Source organism: Equus asinus, chromosome 2 (genome assembly GCF_041296235.1).
Source record: "Equus asinus isolate D_3611 breed Donkey chromosome 2, EquAss-T2T_v2, whole genome shotgun sequence".
Lineage (NCBI taxonomy): Eukaryota > Metazoa > Chordata > Mammalia > Perissodactyla > Equidae > Equus > Equus asinus.
The window spans coordinates 9,922,264-9,947,230 of NC_091791.1; the positions used below are offsets into that span (position 1 = coordinate 9,922,264).

At 41.8% G+C, this 24,967-nt stretch overlaps 1 protein-coding gene across 2 annotated transcripts in view; it reads right to left on the minus strand.

The window, feature by feature from the left end:
- ACADSB (acyl-CoA dehydrogenase short/branched chain) overlaps positions 1 to 24,918 on the minus strand; it is a 60,366-nt gene extending 35,448 nt beyond the window's left edge. Inside the window, exons 1-2 of one of the 2 annotated variants that reach the window (XM_070481492.1) lie at positions 24,780 to 24,898; positions 14,382 to 14,535 (exon numbers count right to left, since the gene is read on the minus strand). In XM_070481492.1, the coding sequence (XP_070337593.1) occupies positions 14,382 to 14,501 (120 nt within the window). In that variant the 5' untranslated portion in view covers positions 14,502 to 14,535; positions 24,780 to 24,898. Of the gene's footprint in view, positions 1 to 14,381; positions 14,536 to 24,779 lie in introns of both variants that reach the window. The other variant, XM_044749325.2, reaches the window with a different exon arrangement.
- Positions 24,919 to 24,967: the final 49 nt, after the last annotated feature.

The following is a 24,967-nucleotide window of genomic DNA, read 5'->3' on the forward strand; positions in this document are numbered from 1 at the left end:
ATTTGAATGCCCCCATATCTACCCCTGAAGGAAGCCCCATAGGGAGCCCCCCGACGGCTGACAGGACTCAGGGATTTTCTGGAAACTGCTATGGTATTCCCTTTTAGGGGAGGAAGACATTTCCTCTACCCACTGTGGGTTCTTCTGGCCAGAGAATGAATTAAATTCACATGAGACAAAATAACAGGAGAAAATTAAACAAAACTTTATAACATGTATAGATGGGAGAGGCTCAGGCAACCTGAGCAACTCGCCAAAAATGGCTGAAGCCACCACCTTAAATATCATCTTCAGCTAACGACAAAGAGGATGTTGTGGGTGGAGGGGGAGTCGATCATGGGAGATTACCACACAAGTACAGTAAACAAACGCAGATTTAAGTCCTTGCCTTTGGCATTGATTAAGAGTTTCTAGAGATAAGGTCATCCCCCCTTCTTCCTGGTACAGAGAAGGAGACACCTTTATAGATGGAGATTTCCTCTACAATGTAAATGTCTCTTAACAAAGGGTAAGTAAATTCTACTTTTCATTTGCTTTCCTGTCTTCAGTTTATTAAAAGTAACCAGCTCCAAATAATCCTCATGCCAAAGAGACATATCTTGGGATGGCCAACTCCAGGACCCCACACCCTTAAACAGCCAAGGAGAAACTAAAATTATGGAAAACCTTGCCAAATTCTGATAAACACCTGAGCTGCAGATGGGACCCTGGGCAAACTGGCAGAAGCCAGCAAGAGATGAGAATTCTCGCTCACACCAGCTCTCCCAAATCTCTGTCTGTACTGCCTGGTCGAGAGAGGAAAATAAAATTTCAAGTTGCTCTTTCCATTCCAAACCCAGACCCACTGATTATTGATCGTTTTTTTCCCAGGGACAGCTGTTAACCTTCTTGTTGGCCTTATTTTGTGTTCTGAGAATTTGGCTTGGTAGCTGTCAGGTTTGGAGCCCAAAAATATAGCTGGACAGAAAAATGGGTTGCACTCCATTTGAGGCTAGATATGGCTGGACAGAAATGTGGGTTCAACTCAATTTGTGCCTAAGGTCTATCGCTAGCCCACAGGTAAATTGTCCAAGTCTACCTTTTGGCTATCTTCGGGAGTGGCTCTGGATCTTGAGAGGATAGTATCTTTTGCCCCCTTTTTGGGAATGCCTTGTGCGTCCATGGAGTCGTCCAATACTGCCAGGAATATTTACTATTTGCTCTGGCTGAAGCCTGACAAGATATTTGAAAACATTTTTTTTTTTAGCTCTATGGTCAGAAGTTTGCCAAGCTGAAAGCTGATATTCAGAGCCTGCTAAAAACTTTTTTTAGGCCTTCTTCTTTAAGTTAAAATGTACCTAGAGGGAAAAAAAACATTTGGAGGTAAACTTCTAAATGTAAAACACAGAAATCATTTAATTTCCACCTTAGTGGAAGATCTTCTCCCTGACACAAAGAAGTCAACTGAAGGTGACATAGTTGGGTGGATGGGTCAGCCCTTCCAAGTTATTTAGGGTGTAATCCAATTCTTTGAGGAATTAAAAACAATTATCCTTGTTTGAGTCTTTACCAGAACAGAAATACAGCCCTAGAAGCAATTCAAAGCCCACCTATCCTTTCACCAGTCCCCAAACCTGCCCTATGCATCTCAGAAGGTTTGTTAAATATTGTAACAATTCTAGCCTCAGGAAACAAAAGTCCTTCTTGAAGGAACTTAGCACTCTTTCTCTGTGCCTCTGAGAAGGAAATGTTCTACCTGATCTTCTCCAAGGACTCTTATCTAGGCCATCTCTTTGAAATGCAAACTTCAGAGAGGTAATTCTCATTAGAAGGAGAAAAAAGGGTGAGGAAAGGCTATTGGGAACTTGGGTGAATGAAAAATCTTAAATGTCTTCTCCATACATATTAATAAAAAGCTTTAGACATCTGAGCAGGTAACCCTAATTTATTCCATCTGCCAGAAACACAATTTGGACTCAACTGCCCTTTTACAAACTAGTGAGTTTTGCATTATCATACCTGTCTCATGGCTAAAATTTTAGAACAAAAGTTATAAGGTCTCTGTGTCTGTCTGTATGTTTATGTGTGTCTATTTATGTATGTTGTAAATGTCTGATATTTTTCTACCTCTAGATGGTATTGTTAAATTAATTTGTAAATGAGCTCTATTTAATTGGCTTAAAAAGCAAGTGGTTATATAAATTAAAGACTACTAAAACTCTCAGAAATATAGAAACTAATCCAAATGCTTTTGAAGTCCATGTGATCTGAGATAATCTTTGGTAAATAAAAGCTAGTAAATAAAAGCTAGTTTAAGTTTGTTAATTTAACCAGAATAGGCATGACATTAGAGTTATCAGTATTAAATATTAATGCTTTTATTCTACCTAGATTTACTAAAAGTCAAATAAACTCATATTATCTCTGTTACAAAATCTGTTAGCAAGAAAAATAGCTTGGGATGATGGCTGACTTTGTCTAATGTCTCATGAAGTTTGGTGGGTAGTCTAAACACAATTGTTGGGCACAAATAAATTAGATAGACGTAAGTGGGATAACAGTTTCTAGGTGAACTTTTCAGCAATAAGTGTTTTATAGTATGTCTACTGAAATCATTTCCCCAAATCTTTTTTGCTAACTCGAAACCTCGGAGTTTTTCTAAATTAAATTAAAAGATGGATAGTCAATGAATGTCTAGATCACTATCAAATAAAATAAAATAGTGAAACATTAGTTACTGAATATATGTGTATCTACTTTTGGCTTTTTGTTACCAATAAACTTAAGATGTTTGGGTCTATTAGTAAACATGTGCCACACTGAAAAATCTACTATGAGGAAGAATATACTTCAAGAAATTATGAAACGTATTTATAAGTCTGCCAATCCACAGAATGCTAGTGTAAGAGACAGTCACAACTGTTCACTTCTTAGTTTTCACTAGGAATTAAGGATTCTAAAGATTAATAATTCTAATCAATACACATAATTAAAATTACTTATAAACAATAAAAGTGAAAGGATACAACTATGTAGGAAAAGAAGGTAAGGAAAGTGGAATGACTGATTGTTCCAGAATGAGAAGGAGGAAAAAAAATATAGCACAAAATTGTAGGGTGTGGAAAGAAATCTTGGGAAAGGAATTTTACGTGTGGTCAAGCTGGCTAAGAATAAAATGATATTCATTTAAGTTTAAAAAAATATGTTTTTATATCAAAAGTACACTTGTGAAAAACAAGAATTGATTTTCTCTGTTAAAAGGACAAAGTTTTCTTGGACTTTGGGTCTGATATTTTTTTTTTTTTTCAGTGAGGAAGATTGGCCCTGAGCTAACATCTGTTGCCATTCTTCCTCCTTTTGCTTGAGAAAGATTGTCCCGAGCTAAGATCCATGCCAATCTTCCTCTATTTTGTATGTAGGACACCACCACAGCATGGCTTGATGAGCAGTGTGTAGGTCCACACCGGGGATCCAAAGCTGTGAACCCCGGGCTGCTGAAGTGGACACGTGAACTTAACCACTACACCATCAGGCTGGCCTCTAGGTCTGCTTCCGATAACAGATTGTGAAAGTTTCTTTACCTTTTAAGTAGTCTGCCTGGACAGCAAAGATTTTGTCTTACCAAAATAATTCACTGTGCTTCACGTTGTCTTTATCAGGTCTTTGATTTCATTTGAAAACCCAATCTTCTCAATATTAAAAGAGCTAAGTTTTGTTCACAACTATGTAACCTTCCGTATTTGCCTTTAAAATCTTCTATAGCCACTTTGGTTTAATAATTAAGTATCATTTCAAATGATCTGTGATTCTATTTAGTCAAAGGTTCAAATTTTTTGACATTTTGACAACTTGCCAAAATCAATTTCTAAAAGAAGTCTTTTTGACCTTGAGCTAACTTTGGGATTTTCTAGAGGGTCCCTGGAACACCTCAAAAGATTTGTTCTCTCTCCTTAAAAAAAAGGAGATGTCAAACTAATTAGGCTTATTTGATAAGTTAAATTACATGGGAAACATTGTTAAATAAGAAGTAATACTAAGCCTTCTTTATGCTGTATTTGTATAGGTATATGTTATAAATGTTCCAGAAATTGTATGACATTCCTAAAGTCTGATATGTCTTGGTAGATTGTTATCAGTCATAATTCCAGTTATTATCTTAAAAAGTTATATATCACCGAAATAACCAAATTTCCTTGTCAATTCCATTATATTGAACTCTCATCAGATCTTTAACTATGGGCATTTTTAAGTCTTCTATCATTTATAGTCAGTTAATGTTTTACTCTCACGCTTTTGCAAAAGTGAGATTCACGGAAAGGACTGTGCTAAAAACTCTGACGTTGCTGCCAAATTACAAGGTGTTGAAACTTAGGTGCATATTTCACAACTAAAGGAGGCTCCACCCAACATCTGATCCTGTGCAAACACTGGTGACCTCAAAACCAAACAGACTAGGAAGAGAAGTGGCTGACATCAAGGTAGACCACTTTCACTCAAGACGCCAGATCAAGACTTCATAGTCTAACTAAACATGAAACCTTTTCTTCTTCTCCTTCTATCCTTTACTCTGGCATTGGCCTGGAAAGAATGCCATCATCTGTATCTCCCAGGCCATTGCTAAAGTGGGTAACCTTTCAGACTGCTGGATTGGTCACCAAAAACTGATCTATCCATGATGCTAGAGACCCCCTGGTCCTCCCTGTGATCAATTTCGCTTCTATTCCCAATGTCACCATAAACTACAATTGATCCCCCATAGAAGTCACTTACAGAGTCTGACTTTTACAAGCAGAACACCCAGTGCCTTGTTTTCACTCTTCTCCAATTATAACTGCACTTGACTAATTAGACACAAATACCTAGGCAAATCTTAGTACATTTGCACCCCCATGTTCTTACGATTATTTAAATCAGATCAGCCCCCAATCACAAAAAGATCTCATCAGTAGCACTCATGTTTGCAAGGAATTTAGAACAACTTTTTATTTCAGGCTAGGTTTCTTTCCTGAATGTGCTAAAAACCTGACTGACTCCTGGCTTGAATGGGCAAATGCAACAATCTCTTGAATGAATGCATTAACAGTGCTGCCTTAGGGGAAGTGGTTTGTGCCTTGAGAGGATCTTTGTCTGTGGTGGTTATCACGCTCCTTGGGCCTGTGAATGCCTGGATGTGAGGCATAAACGGGCAATGCCTTTTAGGTTACCCAACTGTGCCCCTAACTGTCCATGATCAAAATGAGACACCTCAACTCCCCTGAATTTACATTCTCGAGTTAGAAAGGACCAAGCATGAGGCATTCGTGATTCAGGATTCGCCTCCCTTGGCAGGTCCCTGGTTAGGAGTGAGTGTGAAAGAGGCTATGATCAGGAACCTTTCCTGAGCTCTTGAAGATACTGCAGAACCCACTGCTAAATCAAAAGCTGCCCAACAAAATCCTTAGACTCTCTGGTTAAAGTTGTTCCTGATAACAGGATAGCCCTTGATTATCTTTTAACCGAGCAAGGAGATGCCTGTGTTGTGGCCAACACCACTTGCTGTACCTGGATTAACACTTCTGGGGAAGTTGAAACTCAGTCACATAAAATCATGGAGAAAGCCACTTGGCTTAAGAAAATCACTCCTTCAACAGGGTCTTTCTTTGACTTATTTGATTTTGATTGGTTTGGGTCTTGGGGACCCTGGCTTCAAAGTGCACTCCAGACATTGGGAATTATCCCACCCAAATTATCATAGTAGTCCGCTTGGTGCACTGTATTCTCTCAAAAGCTTTAAATGCATATTTGCAGCTGCTAACCACCAAGCAAATGATCTCCCTAAGACTGGAATGTCAGAAAAGGAATGAAGAGAAAGACTGACTTAAAGAATGTGAACCTAAGTCGTGACCTGTGAATATGAGAGAGACTCAGCAAAAAGATGTCATGACCTGTAAATACCACACAGAGGATCTGCAAAAACTGTGAGAAATTTGGAGCGGTAGCTGGGAGTGGTGGTAATACCTTAAATTTTGATCACATCTCTCAGACTGAGAGTGACCAAAAGGGGGGAAGTGTTAAAAAAGAGACAACAAGCCCAAAATAGAGTCAACTACACTAAATGTCACGTCACCAAACTGAGACTTAATGCCTAACTTCATTACAGTCTCAGCCTCTGCCAGCAATGGAACCAGTCAATCCGGAATTACTTGGTCAGCACTAGTGAGGTCGTCTGCCCGACAGACCCCTGCTGCCCGCTAAAGGAAGGTGACCTTGCCACAACCAGTCTGCTTTTTGCTAGTATAACCTCCTTGTCCCTGCTCCCTCCTGCCTATGAAAGTCTTTCATTTTGTATAGCTCTTTGGAGCTCCTTCCTACCTGCTGGATGGGATGCTGCCTGATTCGTGAATCACTGAACAAAGCCAATAGAATCTTTAAAATTTATTCAGTTGAATTTTGTTTTTTAACACAACTTTCAAAAGCCAAACCATTCACTCATCCAAGATGATGATCCATGAATGTGCTCCCCCTGCTCTCCCCTTGCCCCAGAGGTCTGGCTTTAAAATTCTTCTTTTGGGGGCCGGCCCCGTGGCCGACTGGTTAAGTTCGTGCGCTCCGCTGCAGGCAGCCCAGTGTTTCATTGGTTCGAATCCTGGGTGCGGACATGGCACCGCTCATCAAGCCACACTGAGGCAGCGTCCCACATGCCACAACTAGAAGGACCCACAACTAAGAATATACAACTATGTAGCAGGGGGCTTTTGGGAGAAAAAGGAAAAAAAACCTTCTTCTTTTGTTTTGAACAGGTAATGAGGTTCAAAAAAGCCGTTGGCCTATTCCCATCCAGCCCACTTCTCTATTACCAGCCCATAGGTAACCTGTTGATTAGCTTCCTAGGAACCCTTCTAGTATTCTTTACACACAGTCAATCATCACATAATGAAGTTTCAGTTAACTATGGGCCACATATACAACGGTGGTCCCATAAGATTAGTACTATATAGCCTAGGTGGGTAGTAGGCTCTATCACCTAAGTTTGTGTAAGCACCCTCTATTATGTTTGCCCAATGACAAAATCACCTAACAACACATTTCTCAGAACACATTCTTGTCATTAAGTCACATATGACTTTACAAATATAAGCAAATACACTTTATTTTCCTCCCTATCCCTTCTAAAACGTAGCACACTATGTACCCTATTCTGCACCTTCCTTTTTCCCATCTGGCAACATATTCTGGAGATTGAAGCCAGTACCTGAGGGTTAACTGTAAATATTTAGTAAGAACGCAATTAACCTTTGACCTTGTTCCCAACACAGACACAGATGAAAAGAAGTTAATCTTGTCAATATGCTGTTTTCTTGTTTAACTGAAGGGTGACTCAAGGGTCACAGGATTTATGAGCTTGTTTTGCAGAATAAAAAGAATGCTTTTAGGGAAGTTAGGATCACCAGATAACCAGCCTCCAGCTGCTGTGGATGCCCAGAAGTCTAATTGCCCAAGGGCTTATCTGGAGGGAAAGAAACATGGATTTCCCCCTTGTTTCTCCAAAACTCCTCCTCCCAAGCCCCAGAGCTCTATAGAGACCCCCTGCTTTCTTCTTTTATTAAGGCAGATTTGAGAGAACCCATCTTTCTGCCTTCTTATTTTGGCCAATTTGAATAAACCGTTCTTCCATCTCCAAGCACCTGTGTCTTAGTGATTGGCTTATTGTGCACCAGCGAACTTGAGATTAAGAAGTTTGGTATCAAGATGTTTCCACATTTGGACCTAGAGTATCTTCATTCTGTTTTTTATAGTTGCAAGATAGTCCATTGTGTATAAGAACACTTGTTTCTTTTAAAACCAGGTCCCACTTTAGGAAGCATAAAAAACTAATTGAAGTCATTACCTAAGGGGCAGGGCAAGGAATGGGTTAGATGGTGTAGGATCTCACATGTTCAGCAATAAACTGCGAGCCCTTTAAGAGCCATGTGTCCTTCTGGCCCCAGCTGCCAGGATTTGTAATGATCCAGGGCCTGGCCAGCCCAGATCTTAACTTACCTTATGAAGGAACATAGAGCACCTCCACATGAGCTACTGCTCTTGGGAATTCTGACCGTACCAGGGACAGCCTCTTTTGGCAAGCACATAGCCTTTATGCTCCTCACCTATGTAAGCAACCCCCTCCCATTCAGGGTAGTGGTGCACAACTCTGTTCAGCTGGCCACCTCTGGCCACTCCCTGTATGTAACTTCCAATAAACCTTATGTCTTGTACGCTGCCTCCAGGTCTTTTCTTCAGTCTCTCTGCAACCTATCCCACACTGTCTGCATAACTGAGCATGAGGCCAGACAGATGGTACTGAGGTAACAGAATTCCTTTTGTTACTACACATGGTGGGATAAGGGGATTTAGCTAACTGCATGGGACTGACTTCAGTAACCAGCATTAGTGGAAAGTAGCCACTGCTCTGCACCCACCACTCTACCAAGCCCTGGACTTTACACTATACCTCGTTTCTAACAATATTTTAATAAAAAAAGTATTCTTAGATTAGTGTTTCTCTTTTGATTCTGAACACCTTTTCATATGTTTAAGAACCACTTGTATTTCTTTTTCTGTTTATTCATGTCCTTTGCCCATTTTCTTATTCAATTTCTTTCACTTTTTTCTTTCCTGTTGATTTCCAGGAGTACTATATAAATTAAGGAAAGTAGCTCTTTGGTGACAGGAGTTGAAAAATTTTTTAACTAGTTTGTCATTTGTCTTTTTGACCTTGCTTATAGTTTTTTTGTTTGGTTGGTTTTTCTCATGCAGAAGTTTTTTATTTTTATGTTGTCAAAATTATTAATCTTTCTTTTATTAATCTTTTATTTTTTTCTTTCTTTGGGTGATGGAATCAGCTTTTAAGTAGAATGACTTTCCTTACTCTGAGATAATGAAGAGATCTGCCCATGTTTATTTTTAGTATGTTACGCATTCAATTTTTACATTGAATGTGCATATTTATGCTGGCTAAAGATAATAGAAGCATGAACAAATCTAATTTTTCTAAGTCTTCTTTGACTTGTAAGTCTACAAAGAGTGCTCACCCTTGGTAAGTACATTTTGATGGTATTTTTAATATCATTTTCACCGATTCAACTTTCTGGATCAAGGAAAGGTAAAATATTATTTTATGATATAATTAAATGTGTATAATGCCTAAAAGAAGGACCTTTTAACTGTCAGCTAACCAGAATATCTCATTCTCCAATTTAGCGGGAAAGTAAAAGATATTTTAAAAGTAAATTAACACAGTGAGATATAATTACACACCTATCCAAATGGCTAAAACAAAAAAATCAGTGACAATGCCACTTGCTGGCAAGGATGAGGAGAAACTGGATTTCTCATACATTGCTGGTAGGAATGTAAAATGCTACAGCCACTCCGGAAAACTGTTTAGCAGGGGTCCAGCCCCGTGGCCGAGTGGTTAAATTCGCACGCTCCGCTGCAGGCAGCCCAGTGTTTCATCAGTTCGAATCCTGGACACGGACATGGTACTGCTCATCAAGCCACGCTGAGGCGGTGTCCCACGTGCCACAACTAGAAGGACCCACAACTAAGAATATACAATGATGTACTGGGGGGCTTTGGGGAGAAAAAGGAGAAAATAAAAATCTTTAAAAAAAAAAAGACAACTGTTTAGTAGTTTCTTATAAACATGCAATTACCACATGATCCAGCAATTGCACTCTTGGGTATTTATCCTAGAAAAATTGAAAGTAAGTTTAAACAAAAACCTGCACACAAATGATCATAGCAGCTTTATTCATAACAATCAAAAACAGGAAACAACCTAGATGTCTGTCAACAGGTGAATGGTTAAGCACTCGTGGTATATCCCTCATGGTGTAGGGATTCACTTGGAACCCCAGAGTTACCAGAAAGATTATTTTAAGCTGAAGACATCTGAGGTTCAACAGATGCTGAAAAAAGTCTTGAAACTGGCCCCGTGGCCAAGTGGTTAAGTTCACGCACTCAGCTTTGGTGGTCCAGGGTTTCGCAGGTTCAGATCCTCGGCACGGACCTAGCACTGCTCATCAAGCCATGCTGAGGTGGCGTCCCACATGCCACAACTAGAAGGACCTACAGCTAGAATATACAACTATGTACTGGGGGGCTTAGGGGAGAAGGGAAAAAAAAAAAGACTGGCAACACTTGTTAGCTAAGGGCCAATCTTTAAAAAAAAAAAAAGAAAGAAAAAAGTCTTCTCAGAGCTTCCCTTATCTGACTAAAAGTAGCAACTTTTGGGAAATGAGGCTACCATAAATCCCCTCTCAGAGGAGTTTTATGGAAAGACCATTCATATCTGTATAGATAAACATTATCACCAACTTTCTTACCTTCTAAAAAACTATTTCTCTTTTCTAAAGAAGCTTGTTTGTTTTTCCCATAGATTCAACTTCTCCCCTCCCTCTTCCCTGCTCAGTTATACAAGCCTTTAACTTTAACCATTTACAGAGCCACCTACTTCTTTTGTTGGCTCCCCTGTGAACATGAAATAAACCTTTTCCTCCAGTTAATGTCTTTTCTCAGTTTATTCTCAGACTCCAACCACTGAACCCAAGAGAGTAGAGGAAAAGTTTTTCCCTCCTCTTCAACAGAATACTACTCAGCAATAAAAAGGAACAAACCACTGATTTGGGTAACAACTTGTTTGAATCTCATGAGAATTATGCTGAGTGTAACAATCCCAAAAGGTTACAATGTATGATTTCATTTATCTAACATTCTTGAAATGATAAAATTATAGAGATGGAGAACAGATCAGGGGTTAGGAACAGGTGGGGCAGGAGGAGGGTGGTTGTTAGGCATGTCATGTGGTTACACAAGGGTAACACAAGAATCTTTGTGCTGATGGAACTGTCCTGTAGGTTTACTGTGGTGATGGACACACAAACATACACGTGACAAAACAGCATAGAATATACAAATTTACACATAAAACGGGAGATATTTGAATAACTTTGAGGGATCATACCAATGTCAATGTCCTGGTTGTGATATTGTATTATAGTTTTGTAAGATGTGGCCATTGGGGCAAATTGGATAAAGAGTATGCAGGATCTCTTTGTGTTACCTCTTACAACTACCTAAGAATCTACAATTATCTACTGAAAATAAGGTTTAAAAAAATTTGGGGACCAGCCCCGTGGCCGAGTGGTTGGGTTTCAGTGCTCCACTTTGGCAGCCCAGGGTTTCGCTGGTTCAGATCCTGGGTGTGGACATGGCACCGCTCATAAGGACATGCTGAGGCAGCATGCCACATGCCACAACGAGAATGACCCACAACTAAAACATATAACTATGTACTGGGAGGATTTGGTGAGAAAAAGCAGGGGAAAAAAAAGAAGATTGGCAACAGTTGTTACCTCAGGTGCCAATCATTAAAAAAAAAATTCAACTGCACACCCCCCGCCCCTGAAAGTAAATTTAAAAAAATCACTTTAAAATTGGAGATACCAAATGTTTCAGCTTTAAAGTTACAGGAATTGGTATGGCTTATGAGAATTAAGTCAATTTAGAAGAATTTAATGAATACTTAGACACTGTGTCTCTACGTCAAATAAATTTGTACCTGTTGTCTAAAACATGTCACTGTAAGAGGTATTCCAACAGGCAGTAGTGGGGGGGGGGGCAAGGCCCACATGCTGAGTTTCTGTGTAATGAATACAAGGTTAAATGCCAACGTGCTTCATTATGCTCACTGCTTGTTGTCGCTTTACGTTAATTAACCTAATGCAAATGAGAACAGTGATTTTCATGATGTCTTTATGTTCCTTGGGATGTAAGGATCAATATGGTATATACATAGTTCTGCAGGTTTATGGGGCAATATTTAATACTGAACTTAGAATCGACGTGGATGTGGCCCTATTAGGTAAATGGTCAGTTGCTGGAACTATAGTAGGCACATTTCACCCACTGCCTTAGCCTCTGCGGTAGACACAGGCAGAGTCCAGCCTCGGCAGCATCTCTCCTAAAGCACAACGAGGCGGAGGAGGAAGAAGTATCAGAATTTGCTTATTAATGTCACTTCATCCTTCAAGATTCATATGTTCCTTCATACAGTGAATTATGCAATGTTCATTTCTCTATTTCCAAATAGGTCAAGGACTGCCGATCTTCCTCTGGATAGAGCTTTCACTGAGCTCTGACTTGAGCCAGGATATCTCTTCTAAGATTTAAGTACTGCATTTCTTACTTTAGGTCTTAAGTCGATCCTTTCTCTGCTTTCATATCCCCAAACCAGAACTTCCATATCACAATCTCTCTAATAAACCAAGACAGGGCACTGCGCCAGGGACTCAGCATAAAGGGGGCCTGTTTGCCTTCGCTTTTTTTTTGAGGAAGATCAGCCCTGAGCTAACTGCTGTTAATCCTCCTCTTTTCGCTGAGGACACTGGCCCTGAGCTCACATCCACGCCCATCTTCCTCTACTGTACATGTGGGACGCCTACCACAGCACGGTGTGCTAAGCGGTGCCATGTCCACACCCGGGATCTGAACCATTGAACCCCAGGCCGCCGCAGCGGAACAGGCGCACTTAACCGCTGCGCCACTGGGTCGCCCCCCTTTGCCTCCTGTGTGACATTTGCCAAGTCAACAAGTGCTCTTTTCTGAACTACCAATCTATAAAAACAAAACCAGACACTAACTTCCCTCTATTTCCAAAGAAATCTTAAAAGATGGAATTATTAATGAACTTAAATTTCTTTTTTTAATTGTGCGATTAACTGGGGTCCAACGCCTTACCAGGTACACTCACGTGTGTTGCTTAACGACAGGGACATCGTCTCAAAAATAAATCATTAGGCAATTTTGTCATTGTTGAACATCAGAATGTACTTACACAAACCTAGACAGGACAGCCTACTACACACCTAGGCTGTATGGTACTATTCTTATGGGACCACTGTCATATATGCAATCTCTTGTTGAGAAGAAACGTTACATGGTGCCTGACTGTACTGGGAATTTCTTTGACCCATCCTCTTTTTCAGGGAAACCAGGTTGGTACAAGAAGGAACAGAAGTCAGGAGACCTGCGTTCCAGACCAGGAGTTGCACCAATACCTGCAGGGGCCGAGTGGATACCAAATGGAACGAAGGGAGCCTATGAACCTAGAGCAGGTCTCCCTTGTTAAGTGGACAGAGTTCACACCCTGCCTCATTGCTTTCTAGAATCTCTGTAACCTGTCCCTAGGTTACTTATTCTGCATTTTAAACTTCTCAAACCATAATGCCTCTGTTGCTGGGTTGTTTAATGTATATGGCCCAAATTCTGCTTGTACTTTTGCTCTTAAGACTGGACTTAAACATCCTTTTCCGTCTTTTGCTCCAATTCTGAATAAAGCATATTTGTCGCAAAGCTTCCTGTAACTGACATCCTACATTAATTCTCCTTTTGCTTTGCCTTTCTTCAACATTCACCCAAAGTAGTCTGTAGTGTACTCACCTGTATCTCTAGCTCTGATTTTTCTGCTAGTTTCCAGATTCATCTCCTGCTTAGATTCCACAACACTTCCAGTTATAAGTTGAACTGACACTTTTTAAAGCCTAAAGTCTAAAAGAGGATGAATCATTTTCCTTCTCTTTCCCCTTAACTACTTTTCCTCCAGACGTCCCAGTCTTTGCCTATCACTAAACCACTCCATTTAGAAAATGTGGAGTCCGCCTGATTCCTCCATTTCAAGATAATTGCCAAATCTTCTCAAGTCTTCCTGTATGAACGTGTCTTGCTTTCCAACCATCAGTGGTATCGTCCTAGTTGAGGGCCTTGTTACACCACAGGTGAACTTTTGAAATAGTCTATGTGGTATCTGTGCTTTTGGGTTCCTTCTGCAAGCTACTGACCATTTTACCTTGTAAAACCCTTTGGCAAAGGGAGGTCTCGTCAAGATGGCGCTGTGAGCAGACGTTGAACTCGCCTCCTCCCACAAACACAACCAGGTTACAACAATTTTAGGAAGAATCACCCTGGATTGAAAACTGAAAACTGGATAAAAAGAACCCCCACAACAAGGGACAGTCCTGACGAAAGCAGAAGAGGCAGTAACTGCGGCCAGAGAGGAAAAAAGCCACCTTTGGGAGCAGCGGAGCTTCTCAGCTGGCCAGGCGGGAGCCAACCTAAGGTACACAGCCCTCCCTGGAGGAGTGAGGTCCAGAGCGGGGGCAATACTGCTATAACCATCCTTCGGACTCAGCCCAACTGAGGGGGGGGGGTCATATTGTCTGGCTTTGCTGGCTATTAACTGCAGGGAGGACACCCCAGAAAAGCTATCGGCCGAAAGCCGGAAAGATCTGGGTCTTAAAGGGCCCACGCACAAACTCACTCATTGCAGCAACCTAAAATCACCAGAGAGAAGACTGACTGTCCTTTGGTGAAACGAGACTCACCTGGTGGGCTCTGGGGGCATCTTGATGAGGGGAGGATCCTCTCCAGAGACTGAGACATTGGTGGGGGCCGTTGTTCTGAGCTGGTCCAGGCGTGCTGATACAGACGCAGGTGGGGGCCATTGAGGTGCGTCCCTTGGGCTGTTAGCCACACCCACTAGAGCACAGATTTAATCCAGTTCAGCCAGGGCAGTCAACCCACCCTAGGGACTGGCCCCACCTAACAGCAAGCCCTCAGGCTACTTTTCAGCCTGCATTAACTGACTGCCTTGATCCTCTGTGGGTCCCGCAGCCCCCCAGCAGGGAGGGCCTCTGCTTGCCATTGGCAGGAAGGCCCCACCCAGCATTTGGAACACCAGGAAGCTCCCTAGAGCAGAATTCCCCTCAAGGGAGCAGCTTACAAGCCACCGCCAGGCCCACGGACTCTGGCCGTGTCCCAGATGAGGCAAGGGGCTCCCAGAGATCCCATGAGAGTGGAGTGGGGCAGAGTGCAGCTCCAGTGAAAGGGCTACGTAGCCCGGGGGGAACTCCAGGTTCCTACAGCAGCCTCAGCGAAAGCCTCTGCACAGCACTAGTGGAGAGGTCCCAACTGGCAATCGCAGGGTGGGAAGGCCCTGGGGCAAAAGTAGCACAGCTAGGTGAGCTAACGACAGACTGCAGAAGATACCCATAGCTCTGCTGGGACCTATAGTGGACAAGTGTGATCTTGTGGGCTCTGTTAGGGATAAAGTGGCGATTATAGGTGATCCTACTCCTGGCTGCTGGGAAAGCCCACAACACCGCTGCAGACCACAAGGAGGGAGCGCGTCTAAGTGGCTGCAACAGTAGGCATCAGCAGCCTGAGGTCCCCTTGCAATTGCCACCACAACCGACAAGGGACCCCACAGGACCACTGTGACTACGAGGAGGGGTCCAGGTCCAGTCAGTAACAGCTGACAGGGTTCCTGGTTGGTGCAGTCTAACCAGCTGCCCCCCCCGACACCAGTCGCAACAAGTGGAAGCAGCGACTAAACTCTATCTCTATGCCGAGGCACAAATCCAAGCCATCAAGCAGTATGAAAAAATATATTAAATCTCCAGAACAGAAGGAAAATGATAAGCACCCAGAAAACAATCCCAAAGACAATGAAATCTATAACCTAAATGATGATGATTTCAAAACTGCCATTATTAAAAAACTCAACGAGTTAAAAGAGAATTCAGATAGACAACTCAATGAGTTCAGGAGCTATGTCACAAAAGAGCTTGACACTATAAAGAAGAACCAATTAGAAATACTGGAGATGAAGAACACAATTGAGGAGATTAAGAAAAATCTGGACTCTCTGAACAGTAGGGTCGATAATATGGAGGACAGAATTAGCAATTTGGAGGATAGGAATACAGAAATGCTGCAGACAGAGGAGGAGAGAGAACTAAGACTAAAAAGAAATGAAGAAACTCTCCAAGAATTATCCAACTCAATTAGGAGATGCAACATAAGGATTATAGGTATATCAGAGGGAGAAGAGAAGGAGAAGGGGGCAGAAGGCCTGTTCAAAGAAATAATAGCTGAGAACTTTCCAAACTTGGGAAGAGAGATGGAACTTCATGTGACAGAAGCCAATAGATCTCCAAACTTTATTAACGCAAGAAGAGCAACCTCAAGGCATACAGTAGTGAAACCAGCAAAAGTCAACGACAATGAGAAAATACTAAGGGCAGCCAGGCAGAAGAAAATAACTTACAAAGGAAACCCCATAAGGCTATCAGCAGATTTCTCAGGAGAGACCTTACAGGCTAGAAGAGATTGGAATGAAATATTCAAAACTCTGAAGGACAAAAACCTGCAGCCAAGAATACTCTACCCAGTGAAAATATCCTTCAAATATGATGGAGAAATAAAAACTTTCCCAGACAAACAAAAGTTAAGGGAGTTCATCGCCACAAAACCTCCTCTTCAAGAAATGCTCAGGAAGAACCTCATTCCTGAAAAATCAAAAAAAGGAAAGGGGTTACAAAATCCAGAACAAAGGAGATAAGCAGAAGGACAATAACACAAAGTAACAGCTCTCCATCAGGACAAAATGCAAAAGAACCAGAAAACAAGTGACAAAATGGCAACAGTAGGCCCCCACGTTTCAATAATCACTCTAAACGTGAATGGATTGAACTCTCCAATCAAAAGGCACATAGTGGCAGGATGGATCAAAGAACAAGATCCAACAATATGCTGCCTCCGGGAAACACACCTCAGCCCCAAAGACAAACACAGACTCAGAGTGAAGGGATGGAAGACAATACTCCAAGCTAACAATGAACAAAAGAAAGCAGGTGTTGCCATACTTATATCAGACAAAGTAGGCTTCAAAGCAAAACAGATAAAGAAAGACAAAGAGGGGCAGTATATAATGATAAAAGGGATGCTCCACCAAGATGACATAACACTTATAAATATATACGCACCTAACACAGGAGCACCAAAATTCGTAAAGAAACTATTAACAAAACTAAAAGGAGGCATCAACAGCAATACAATAATAGTAGGGGACCTCAACACCCCATTAACACCAATGGACAGATCATCCAGACAGAAAATCAACAAGGAAATTATAGAATTAAATGAAAAATTAGATCAGATGGACCTAATAGATATATATAGGACACTTCATCCAAAAACAGCAGGTTACACATTCTTCTCAATCGCGCATGGAACATTCTCAAGGATAGACCATATCTTGGGAAACAAAGCAAGCATCAATAAGTTCAAGAGGGTTGAAATAATATCAAGCATCTTTTCTGATCATAATGCTACGAAACTAGAAATCAACTACAAGAATAAAGCTGGGAAAGGGCCAAAAATGTGGAGACTAAACAACATGCTACTGAACAAACAATGGATTATTGAAGAAATTAAAGAAGAAATCAAATATTATCGGGAGACAAATGAAAATGAAAACACACCGAACCAAATGATTTGGGACTCAGCAAAGGCAGTCCTAAGAGGGAAAATCATTGCAATACAGGCTCACCTCAATAAACAAGAAAAATCTTACATAAACAACCTAAAGGACACCTAAGGGAATTAGAAAAAGAAGAACAAACAAAGCCCAAAGTCAGTAGAAGGAGGGAAATAATAAAAATTAGAGCAGAAATAAATGATATTGAAACAAAAAAGACAGTAGAAAGGATCAATGAAACAAAGAGTTGGTTCTTCGAAAAAATTAACAAAATCGACAAACCCTTAGCCAGACTCACTAAAAAAAAAAAACAGAGAAGTCTCAAATAAATAAAATTAGAAATGAGAGAGGAGAAATCACAACAGATACCGAAGAAATACAAAGGATCATAAGAGAATACTATGAAAAACTATATGCCAACAAATTGAACAACCTAGAAGAAATGGATAAATTCCTAGACTCATACAACCTACTCAAACTGAATCAGGAAGAAATAGAGAATCTGAACAGACCAATCACAAGTAAAGAAATAGAAACAGTAATCAAAAACCTCCCCAAAAATAAGAGTCCAGGACCAGACAGCTTCTCTGGAGAATTCTACCAAACATTCAAAGAAGATTTAATACCTATCCTTCTCAAACTGTTCCAGAAAATAGAGGAAGATGGAGCACTCCCTAATACATTCTATGAAGCCAACATCACCCTGATCCCATATCCTGGGAAACAAAGCAAGCATCAATAAGTTCAAGAGGGTTGAAATAATATCAAGCATCTTTTCTGATCATAATGCTACGAAACTAGAAATCAACTACAAGAATAAAGCTGGGAAAGGGCCAAAAATGTGGAGACTAAACAACATGCTACTGAACAAACAATGGATTATTGAAGAAATTAAAGAAGAAATCAAATATTATCGGGAGACAAATGAAAATGAAAACACACCGTACCAAAACACACCTGACAAGGACAACACAAAGAAGGAAAACTACAGGCCAATATCACTGATGAACATAGATGCAAAAAAACCTCAACAAAATTTTGGCAAACCAAACACAGCAATATATCAAAAAGATTATACACCATGACCAAGTGGGATTTATACCAGGGACACAGGGATCATTCAACATCCGCAACTCAATCAACGTGATTCACTACATTAACAAAATGAGAAACAAAAACCACATGATCATCTCAACAGATGCAGAGAAAGCATTCGACAAGATCCAACATCCATTTATGATAAAAACCCTCAATAAAATAGGTATAGAAGGAAAGTACCTCAACATAATAAAGGCCATATATGACAAACCCACAGCCAACATCATACTCAGCAGACAAAAACTGAAACCCATCCCTCTCAGAACAGGAACAAGACAAGGGTGCCCACTTTCACCACTCTTATTCAACACAGTACTGGAGGTTTTGGCCAGAGCTATTCGGCAGGAAAAAGAAAATAAAAGGAAGCCAAATAGGCAACGAAGAAGCAAAACTCTCGCTGTTTGGAGACGAGATGATCTTATATATAGAAAACCTCAAAGAATCCATAGAAAAACTATTAGAAACAATCAACAACTACAGTAAAGTTGCAGGGTATAAAATCAACATACATAAATCAGTAGCATTTCTACATGCTAACAACGAACTAACAGAAAAAGATCTCAAGAACTCAATCCCATTCACGATCGCAACAAAAAGAATAAAATACCTTGGGATAAATTTAACCAAGGAAGTGAAAGATCTATACAACGAAAACTTCAAGACCTTCTTGAAAGAAATCGACGACAACATAAAGAGATGGAAAGACATTCCATGCACATGGATTGGAAGAATAAACATAGTTAAAATGTCCATACTACCTAAAGCAATCTACAGATTCAATGCTATCCCAATCAGAATTCCAATGTCATTCTTTACAGAAATTGAACAACGAATCCTAAAATTCATTTGGGGCAACAAAAGACCCCGAATTGCTAAAGCAATCCTGAGAAAGAAGAAAAAAGCTGGAGGCATCACAATCCCTGACTTCAAAACATACTACAAAGCTACAGTAATCAAAACAGCATGGTACTGGTACAAAAACAGATGCACAGATCAATGGAACAGAATTGAAAGCCCAGAAATAAAACCACACATCTTGGACAGCTAATCTTTGACAAAGGAGCTGAGGGCCTACAATGGAGGAAAGAAAGTTTCTTCAACAAATGGTGCTGGGAAAACTGGACAGTCACATGTAAAAGAATGAAAATCAACCATTCTTTTTCACCATTTCCTAAAGTAAACTCAAAATGGATCAAAGACCTAAAGATTAGGCCTGAAACAATAAGTCTTCTAGAAGAGAATATTGGCAGTACACTCTTTGACATCAGCTTCAAAAGAATCTTTTCAGACACCATAACCCCTCACATGAGGGAAACAATAGAAAGAATAAACAAATGGGACTTCATCAGCCTAAAGAGCTTCTTCAAGGCAAGGGAAAACAGGATTGAAACAAAAAAACAGCCCACTAATTGGGAAAAAATATTCACAAGTTATTTATCCGACAAAGGGTTAATCTCCATAATATACAAAGAACTCATACAACTCAACAATAAAAAATCAAACAACCCAATTACAAAATGGGCAGGGGACATGAACAGACATTTCTCCAAAGAAGATATACGGATGGCCAATAGACACATCAAAAGATGCTCATCATCACTAATCATCAGGGAAATGCAAATCAAAACTACACTAAGATATCACCTTACACCTGTTAGAATGGCAAAAATATCCAAAACCAAGAGTGACAAATGTTGGAGAGGCTGTGGAGAAAAGGGAACCCTCATACACTTGGTGGGAATGCAAACTGGTGCAGCCACTATGGAAAACAGTATGGAGATTCTTCAAAAAGTTAAGAACAGAAATACCTTATAACCCAGCCATCCCACTACTGGGTATCTATCCTAAGAACCCGAAATCAGCAATTCCAGAAGTTCCATGCACCCCTATCTTCATCGTAGCATTATTCACAATAGCCAAGTCATGGAACCAACCTAAGTGCCCAGCAACTGATGATTGGATAAAGAAGATGTGGTATATAGACACAATGGAATACTACTCAGCCATAAAAAAGGACAAAGTCGTCCCATTCACAACAACATGGATAGACCTTGAGGGTATTATGTTGAGTGAAATAAGCCAGACAGAGAAAGACGAACTCTGTATGACTCCACTCATAGGTGGTAGCTAACATATGGACAAAGAGAACTGATCGGTGGTTGCCAGGGGAAAGGGTGGTGGGGGGAGGGCACTAGGGGTGAAGTGGTGTACCTACAACCTGACTAATAATGATGTACAACTGTAATTTCACAAGGATGTTAACTTTCATAACCTTAACAAAAACAATTTTTTTAAAAATTAAAAAAAACAAAACCCTTTGGCAAACAGCACCTCAGAATCTCAATGGCTCTTGTTGGTATCTTGAAGATCAATTTCTATAGTCAACAAACTGGGTGTGGCAGACAGCAGGTTGAGAGAGTGTTTTCTACCAGGCTATAAGGAGAAAGGCCACATTTTCCCACCTTCATGGAGCACAGGTCTATACCAGCAGTTCTCAATTAGGGGTGCGATTCTGCCTCCAGAGCACATTTGGCGGTGTCTGGAGACATTTTTGGTTGTCACAGGGGTCAGGGGTGCTAAACATCCTATGATGCACAGGAAAGCCTCCTACAACAGAGAATTATCTGGCCTCAAATGTTAACAGTGCAAAACTGACAAACCCTCATCTAGCAAGGTTTCCCTTTTTAGGAAAAAAGGAAGCAAGACAATACAAGCCCAATGTAACGCTAGTATGCAAGGATCCTGAGAGAAAGGAGAAAGAATCTTACGGCTGCCAGAGATCTTTATGGCTATGTAGTCTTCCTGGCACCTGCTGCCAGAATGGTGGGAAACACAGATATAGTTGCATGTGCAAAAAAAAAATGCCATTTCTGTACTGCTGAGTAATGCTGCTGTTTGGAAACACTCACTGCTATAGGAACAAGAACAAACGCAACACCTTAAATGTGATTAAGGCCCTGTCTTTTGAAGCTATTCCACCCCTCTGCCAACTTGCCAGGTTAGCTATCCTGGAATAATTCTTTCTTAAAGAAACATGGTATATTCCTACCTCCACGTATTTGTGTACACAGCTCCTTGGCATGGAATCTCCACCCTGGGCTGCTTTACCTAAACCTAACTCGTCAATTCTTTCGAACCTCAGTTCAAGTCCCACCGCCTATATGCACATCTGTCCATGTTATTTATTTGGCGTTGGCAATACGCTGTCTTCTACTGTCCTAATTTGCACTTCTTTACACATATACTTTGTCTCCTGAATTAAAAATGTAATTTTCTTGAGGTCAAGGACCCTGTCCTAAACTTAAAGATCCCTAAGACTGATCTCACTTTGCCTGGGCAAAGGCACCCCACCCCCTCCACCCAGAGTTATTGGGGGGATGAGCCAGAATAAACCAACAAATCCAAACAAGACAGGTCTCTGATACCTCTAAGGAAGGGGAGGCAGTCGTGAATGAAGGTTAAGTTTACAATCAAACCAGCTCTATCACTTTCTAGCTGAGCAAGTTTTAGTCAGGCACTTAATCTTTTTTTCTTTTTTTTTTAAGGAATATCAGCCCTGAAAACATCTGCCAATCCTCCTCTTTTTGCTGAGGAAGACTAGCCCTGAGCTAACATGCATGCCCATCCTCCTCTACTTTATATGTGGGACACCTGCCACATAATGGCTTCATGAGCGGTGCCACGTCCACACCCGGGATCCGAACCAGCCGGCCCCCAGGCACTTAATCTTTGTCAGCATCAGCCTCTGCAGCTCAAAGATTAAACTACTTCCTAGGATGGGGGCCTGCCCCGTGCCTGAGTGGCTGAGTTCACATGCTCTGCTTTGGCAGCCTGGGTTTCGTCAGTTCCAGTCCTGGGCGAGAACATGGCATCGCTCATCGGGTCATGCTGAGGCAGCGTCCCACATGCCACAACTAGAAGCACCCACAACTAAAACATACAACTATGTACTGGGGGGATTTAGGGAGAGAAAACAGGAAAAAAAGAAGAATATTGGCAACAGTTGTTACCTCAGGTGCCAATCATTAAAAAAAAAATTCAACTGCACACCCCCCGCCCCTGAAAGTAAATTTAAAAAAATCACTTTAAAATTGGAGATACCAAATGTTTCAGCTTTAAAGTTACAGGAATTGGTATGGCTTATGAGAATTAAGTCAATTTAGAAGAATTTAATGAATACTTAGACACTGTGTCTCTATGTCAAATAAATTTGTACCTGTTGTCTAAAACATGTCACTGTAAGAGGTATTCCAACAGGCAGTAGTGGGGGGGGGGCAAGGCCCACATGCTGAGTTTCTGTGTAATGAATACAAGGTTAAATGCCAACGTGCTTCATTATACTCACTGCTTGTTGTCGCTTTACGTTAATTAACCTAATGCAAATGAGAACAGTGATTTTCATGATGTCTTTATGTTCCTTGGGATGTAAGGATCAATATGGTATATACATAGTTCTGCAGGTTTATGGGGCAATATTTAATACTGAACTTAGAATCGACGTGGATGTGGCCCTATTAGGTAAATGGTCAGTTGCTGGAACTATAGTAGGCACATTTCACCCACTGCCTTAGCCTCTGCGGTAGACACAGGCAGAGTCCAGCCTCGGCAGCATCTCTCCTAAAGCACAACGAGGCGGAGGAGGAAGAGGTATCAGAATTTGCTTATTAATGTCACTTCATCCTTCAAGATTCATATGTTCCTTCATACAGTGAATTATGCAATGTTCATTTCTCTATTTCCAAATAGGTCAAGGACTGCCGATCTTCCTCTGGATAGAGCTTTCACTGAGCTCTGACTTGAGCCAGGATATCTCTTCTAAGATTTAAGTACTGCATTTCTTACTTTAGGTCTTAAGTCGATCCTTTCTCTGCTTTCATATCCCCAAACCAGAACTTCCATATCACAATCTCTCTAATAAACCAAGACAGGGCACTGCGCCAGGGACTCAGCATAAAGGGGGCCTGTTTGCCTTCGCTTTTTTTTTGAGGAAGATCAGCCCTGAGCTAACTGCTGTTAATCCTCCTCTTTTCGCTGAGGACACTGGCCCTGAGCTCACATCCACGCCCATCTTCCTCTACTGTACATGTGGGACGCCTACCACAGCACGGTGTGCTAAGCGGTGCCATGTCCACACCCGGGATCTGAACCATTGAACCCCAGGCCGCCGCAGCGGAACAGGCGCACTTAACCGCTGCGCCACTGGGTCGCCCCCCTTTGCCTTCTGTGTGACATTTGCCAAGTCAACAAGTGCTCTTTCCTGAACTACCAATCTATAAAAACAAAACCAGACACTAACTTCCCTCTATTTCCAAAGAAATCTTAAAAGATGGAATTATTAATGAACTTAAATTTCTTTTTTTAATTGTGCGATTAACTGGGGTCCAACGCCTTACCAGGTACACTCACGTGTGTTGCTTAACGACAGGGACATTGTCTCAAAAATAAATCATTAGGCAATTTTGTCATTGTTGAACATCAGAACGTACTTACACAAACCTAGACAGGACAGCCTACTACACACCTAGGCTGTATGGTACTATTCTTATGGGACCACTGTCATATATGCAATCTCTTGTTGAGAAGAAACGTTAATGAGAACACCGACACAAGAGGGGTTGAAGAATCAACAGTTTGCGTCGTCGGGGCAGAGAGGAGAATTAGGTACAACAGGTGGATATTCCCGGTTTCAGCTCAAGCTCTGAGAAGCGAGACGGGAACGGGTTCCACTCTACCGCGGTGAGCTCACCCATGGAAGATGCTCGGGCCCCACTCATGGACTAAAGTGCAGAGGGAATTCGTCTGGTCGTTTTAAGTGCGACCAAGTCCGAGGTCCCTTCTGAACTTTGGAGCAGGGCCGCGGAACGGAGGACACGCATACACTCTGCTCAGAATGAGACTGTGCCTTTATTTTCACAATCTTTTGGGGCGGGGGGGAAGGAAATGTAATCGTTGAGGAAAGACGGCATCGCAGAGGTGACATCTCTGCAAAATGGCTCCAAAGATCCTAGAGTCGGTGGCTCCCAGGGCCCAATGGCCTGAAAAGGAGATCTTGCAGACGTTACTCTGCAATCCCATACAAGCTGCTCGTTCTGCCAAAGAAGCTTCTAGACCAGACCTCAGCCCCCTTCTCACCAGATGCTACACTCAGCCCTCCTTACACAAGCGGAGCCGGCTCGGCCGGAGGCCTGGAGGAAGGTCAGGGTTGTGGCCGGCCCGCGGTCAAAGGTCTGAGACCGACCTGGTGGAGCGACGGAGGGCGAGCCCACGACGAGGAGGGGGCGTCGCCGTTACGTTAGGAGAAGACCCCAACGACCGGACTAACGTCTTCCCGGACCCCCAGGACGCCCGCCGCTAGCGCACTCACCAGCGCGCCGCCGCGCAACGGTCGCATTACCATTCCCTCCATCCCCGCAGCTGGTCTGGCCGCTTAGCGGATCTTTGGAATACCTTCTTCTACGCCTCCGCTCAGCGCTTCAAGGCTTGGAGGCGGGCAACGCCAAGGCCCCGCCCCCTCGGCCTCACCTCCCGCCCCCTTGACCACGCCCCCTCGTG